The 6013-nt window shown below is 43.5% G+C and overlaps 1 protein-coding gene across 1 annotated transcript; it reads left to right on the forward strand.

Annotated features, from left to right (window-relative positions):
• Positions 1-862: 862 nt before the first annotated feature.
• On the forward strand, positions 863-4922 carry LOC121766776. Its single transcript, XM_042163026.1, has 4 exons — positions 863-1412; positions 2793-3463; positions 3662-4477; positions 4713-4922. The coding sequence occupies exons 1-4, from the start codon at positions 863-865 to the stop codon at positions 4920-4922; spliced, it is 2247 nt and encodes a 748-aa protein (XP_042018960.1).
• Positions 4923-6013: the final 1091 nt, after the last annotated feature.

Consider the following 6013-nt stretch of genomic DNA (forward strand, 5'->3'; position numbering starts at 1 on the left):
AATCCTACTATTCTGCTATATTTTCTCCTCGATTTTCAATTTTATTACTGTTTGGTATCTAGGGTTTTCAATAATTCTGCTGTCACCGTCTCTCTTCCAAACTCAAATCTTTTGCTGATCTACCTCAGGTACTTCCTCCATTTACACGCACTTCGATGTCTACTGCGTTTTCTCTTCCGCATGCATTCATTTTGTTGCTTTGTGTCTCTGCATTCTGCATATTCAATCCGAGTTTTTGAGAATTCTTCTTCTTCTTCTTCTTCTTCTTCTCCTCCGGTATGTGTGTGAAGGGGGAAAAGAAAGTCGATTTTTTAAAATCTTTTTGCCCGTGCATTTTTTTCCAGCTGTATGAATCTTATTAACTTTTGTTTTGCTTACATTTTCGAAGTGGTGAGCTGTTTTCGTGCTTAATTTGACTCGGAGAGACGAGGAGAATTGAAATTGTTTTTTTCCTTATTTTTTGCTTTTATAATTTTCGATATGTGAGATCGATATGGTTCAAGTGGTGCATTTGGAAAAGAAAAGGAGCTTTTTGAGTGTTGGAATTTTTGTTTACTAACAGTCTCTGGGATCGCAGATTCTTTTTGCACTAGCTGGTGTTGGAAAAGTAGAAAGCTTCCATTTCCTTTCCACCTATCTTGGCCTGAGCTTCACAATCTTCCTGGGGTTCTTGCCCAAGAACTCAATCCAATTACTCTCCAATTACCAAACCCAGAATAAAGTTCTCACCTTTAGGCTAAAGCAAGCGGAGGAGCAGCTGAAGCAGCTCCACTCAAGGAGGAAAGACTCCAAGGCCAACGCCAGAGTCGTGGAGATTTTCGACAGCCACAGGCACGCTTGGCAGTAGGGGGAGAAGCGGCTGATGCAGCAGATCGACGATTGCAGCGGCGAATCTGCCACTACTCCGAAGAAGATCAGCAGTGGCGATCCTACCACCCTAAACCCTCTACCTCCTTCCAATCGACGTCTCGGAGTATTCAGTCAGCAGCTGGCGGCGCCGACGCTAGAACTCTCAGAGGGCAAAGGAGCGTCGGCGGCTAAACCTCCTCCGTCGACTCCTGCTATTTTGATAGCTGAATCTCCGGCTCCTGCTGCTCCGATTGCAGCTGCTTCGGCACCGAGGAAGGTGGTGGCGACGTCGTTTGCGAAGAAATTGGCGAAGCAGCATAAGGAGGATGTGGAGAAAGCTGCTGGAATCGTACCTGTACCGAAGGCGAGTGTAGCAGCTGCGGTGGCGCAGTCGCCGCCTGCGCCCGCAGCTTCGACAGCTTTGAGGAGGAAGAGCATCAACGGCGGCGGCGGCTTTGCGATGGGAAAGGGGGAAGAAGTGAAGGAGAATGAAGGGGAGGCGACTAGGATGGAGTGTCCGATTTTGGAGTTTTCTAAAAACAGTTTGCAAATAAGCCCCTCAAGTTTGAGAAAATCCCAAAATAAACCCCACCCAAAAAATCCCTACCAAAACCCCTCCAAGTCAATTCTGATATTACCAAATCCGCCCCAGTTGACCAAAAAATTGCAGAAAAAACCCCCTTGTGTCCGAATTTCCGAAAATACACCCCGAACTTTTGAGAAAAATGAAAATACACCCCAACATTTTGAATTTCAGCCTTCCATTACTTGTACAAACACATTCCAAGCTTTAGCGTACTCATCTTCCTCAAACATAGGTCCTAAAGACTACCATTGGATTTTTGACTGTGGGGCAACCGATACCATGTCCTTTGATGCATCGGACTTCCTCGATATTTCTCAATCCACAAAAAATTTTGTCCAAACAGCTAGTGGGGAGTTAGCACAAGTAGAGGGGGCGGGAACTGTCACTATCTCACCAACACTTCGCCTCTCGAACTGTCTTTATGTTCCTTCATTATCCCACAAACTTTTGTCTGTTAGTCATGTAACAAGAGATCTCAACTGCAAATTGCTAATGCAGCCTCATTTTTGTATGTTACAGGATATCAAGACGGGAACGATAGTTGGGCGTGGCACTGAGCGATATGGATTGTACTATGTGGATGAGATAGCCCAACAGAGTACTGCGATGCTAACTCACGGACTAACTGACAGACAGATTTGGCTCTTGCATCGCCGGTTAGGGCATCCATCCATAGGTTATCTTCGTCTACTCTTTCCTGAGTTAGTTTCTTCTACGCATGTTTTGAATTGTGAAACTTGTGTTTTAGCAAAGAGTCATAGACATTCCTTCAAATTAAACAAAACTAGAGAAAAATCCCCTTTTGCTTTGGTTCACTCTGATGTGTGGGGCCCTACTCCGGTTACTGGAGGACAAGGTTTTCGATATTTTTTGTTGTTTGTTGATGATTTTTCGCGTATGACTTAGATTTATTTTTTGAAAACAAAATCAGAAGTTTTTGAGAAATTTACTGAGTTCTATCGTCTTGTCCAAACCCAATATAACTCTAGAATTCAAATCCTTAGAACGGATAATGGGAGGGAATACGTGAACTCTAAGATGACATCTTTCTTCACTGAAAATTGCCTTTTCCACCAAACTTCATGTGCCTATACACCAGAACAAAATGGGGTAGCCGAGCGGAAAAATCGATATATCCTAGAAATCACCCGTGCCCTCCTCATTGAATCAAAACATGACCGGTGCCATCTCTTAAATCGTCTTCCCACAGGGATCCTTAACTTCAAAACTCCTCTAGAGGTCTTCTCTTCCCAAAACTCGGTACCATCGTCCTTCTATCTCGACCCCAAAATTTTTGGTTGTACCGTGTTTGTCCACATCCCCAAACATGACCGTGACAAATTCTCACCTTGTGCAGTCAAATGTGTCTTCTTGGGTTATGGAAAAAATCAAAAAGGGTATAGATGTTATGACCCGTCAACAGATCGAATGTATGTTACTATGAACTGTGACTTTGTTGAGAGTGAATACTTCTATAGCCAATCTAGCGGTCAGGGGGAGAGTGAGACGGAAAATCCAAACAGTGACGCACTAAATTGGCTACCTCTGTGGGGAGAAACCATTCAGGGGAAGGACAGTCAGGGGGAAAACAACCAAACTACCCTACCAGACCAAAATCCTGTTATAGAAATCGGTCCAACAGAGGAAGTTAGCAGTACCACCGGGCAGTCAAATCCACAGGAACAGAACATGCCGGTTCAGGACACTGCCAAGCTATCTGACCAGTCCTTGAATCCTGAGGTAAATGCTTCTGATCCCAATATTGGTACCCTACTTGAAACCACTGACAGTGACATGGAAAACAGAAGTGATACAAATGAGCCACCGACGGAACAAGAAACAGGGCACGACAGATTGCCCCAAAGAAGTACAAGGGGCATTCCTCCTCGGAGATATTCGCCAGACTGGAAAGGGCGGAAATCTAGATACTGTGTTGCAAATCTTACCCTGGGACACCTCACCGAAATGGCTAGGGCATTCGAAGCTGCACTTTATGAAGAAGAAGAGATTCCACAGTCCTTCGAAGAGGCAATGAAACACAAGCACTGGAGGGAAGCAATGAAGAAGGAGATTGATGCCTTGATAAAAAATGAAACGTGGGAGAAGTGTACTCTACCTCCGGGAAAGAAACCAGTAGGATGTCGTTGGATCTTCACCATAAAAAGACGTGCAGATGGTTCAATCGAGAGATACAAGGCAAGATTGGTTGCTAAGGGATATACTCAGGTGTATGGAGTAGACTACGAAGAAACTTTCTCCCCTGTGGCCAAACTAAATACAGTGAGAGCACTTCTATCTGTAGCTGCATGTAAGGAATGGCCATTATACCAGTTTGATGTTACAAATGCTTTTCTTCATGGAGAACTTGAGAAAGACAAGGAAGTCTACATGGAGGTCCCCCCAGGTTTTTGTGAAGAATTTGGAAAAGGACAGGTGTGCAGACTGAGAAAGACCCTTTATGGGTTAAAGCAATCCCCTAGAGTGTGGTTTGGAAGATTTTGCCAGGCAATGTTCAAACATGGCTTCAAACAGAGCCATTCAGATCACACACTATTCCTAAAGAAGAGGAACGGCAAAATGACATGTCTAATAATCTATGTTGACGACATGATCATAACAGGAGATGATGCCGAAGAGATCCAAAATCTAAAGGAGAATCTTTTCAGAGAGTTTGAAATGAAGGACTTGGGAGCTTTAAAGTACTTCCTAGGAATTGAAGTGTTGAGATCCAAGCACGGAATATTCCTAAGGAAAAAGAAGTATGTACTTGACATGCTAGCTGAAACGGGACTACTAGACTGCAAGCCTGCTGAAACTCCAATGATACCCAACCATGGATTGAAGATAGTGGATGGAGCTAAGCCTACAGACCGTGAAAGATATCAACGGTTAGTAGGTAAACTTATCTATCTTTCTCATACCAGGCCCGACATCACATATGCAGTTGGAGTCGTCAGTCAATTCATGCATCAGCCTCAGGAAGACCATATGGATGCTGTCATGAGAATTGTGAGATATTTAAAGGGAACAACCAGTTATGGGGTATTCTTAGAAAAGAAGAAAGATTTGGAAATTGATGGATACACCGATGCAGATTGGGCAAGCAATCCAGTTGATAGAAAATCAACTGGAGGATATTTTACCTTTGTTGGGGGTAATTTAGTCACTTGGAGGAGCAAGAAGCAGAAAGTGGTTGCCTTATCAAGTGCAGAAGCTGAATTTCGAGGGATCAGAAGCGGTCTAATGGAGATACTCTGGCTTCGAAGATTATTAACAGAAATTGGATTCCCACCGACACGGAGAAGTCAGCTTTTCTGTGACAATAAAGCTGCAATCAGCATTTCAGAAAATCCCGTACAGCATGACAGGACTAAACATGTTGAGGTCGATCGTCACTTTATCAAAGAGAAACTTGAAAGCGGGATTATCGAGTTCCCATTTATCCGATCCGAAGAACAACTGGCAGACATTCTCACCAAAGCGCTGAGTCCTACAAAATTCAAAGAATTCCTTGGCAAGTTAAGTATCGGGGATACCGTTACTCAACTTGAGGGGGAGTGTTGGAAAAGTAGACGACATTAATATGCCGCCCACATTCATTATGCCGCCCACATTCTTTATGGAGAGTTCCTAAGTTGTGTAGAGTACCAATTACATTTATTAGTGTACTAGAACTTTATCATTCACCCTATAAATTCTAGGGTGATGAACATTTGGAATACACAAGAAAATACAAACTTTTTCCTATCTACTCTTTACATAAATTATGTCTTACCAATCTTGATACACCTCTCTCGATTACCATCTTTAAGAGCTGGGAACATATTTTTGAAGAATTGCTGGGAAAAATGAGGTCTTCATGGGCAGATGCTGTTGAGAACTCGGTTGGTGGATCATCGGATAATGCTGGGACAAGTGGTGGGAATGAACGGCCATTGGTTGCCGCTAAGCCTGCTTATGTTCCCCCACACCTTAGGAACAGACTTCCGGCATCCGAGCCACATGCTGCATCAGTTGGTGGACCGCAGTCTTTTAACAATAGGCCTGGTTCTGGTGGACCCACTAGTGGGTCTCGGTGGGGTGGTGTTAGGTCTGATTATGGACGACAAGGGTATGGTGGTGGTGGGGGTTGGGGAGGGAGAGGTGGTTGGGGTGGCAGGGATAGGGAAGTCAATCCCTTTGCTAATGATGATGTGGACGCTGAAGCAGAGCCTGCTTTTAATGAGCAGGAGAATACTGGCATTAACTTTGATGCTTATGAGGATATCCCCGTTGAGACGAGTGGGGGTAACGTGCCGCCACCTGTGAATACATATAACACTTCCCCTATAAGTGAGTCTATATTCTCACCCGTTGATCTTAACATTGTCTTAGAACCCGTATCGAAAATAAATGAGACTCCTATTTGCAAAAAGAAGGGTATATGCGAAGAGTGCAGGAAATTAGGACTCTTTAATATTTATTTATTTTTATTTTTGAGGTGACTTGTGAAATTATTAAGAATAAGTTACTTTTGAAGGTTGCTTAGGATTATATGATTCTTTATACATACATGTAGTAGTGAATATTTGATATAAT

The sequence above is a fragment of the Salvia splendens genome, chromosome 15 (genome assembly GCF_004379255.2).
Source record: "Salvia splendens isolate huo1 chromosome 15, SspV2, whole genome shotgun sequence".
NCBI classification, from domain to species: Eukaryota; Viridiplantae; Streptophyta; class Magnoliopsida; order Lamiales; family Lamiaceae; genus Salvia; species Salvia splendens.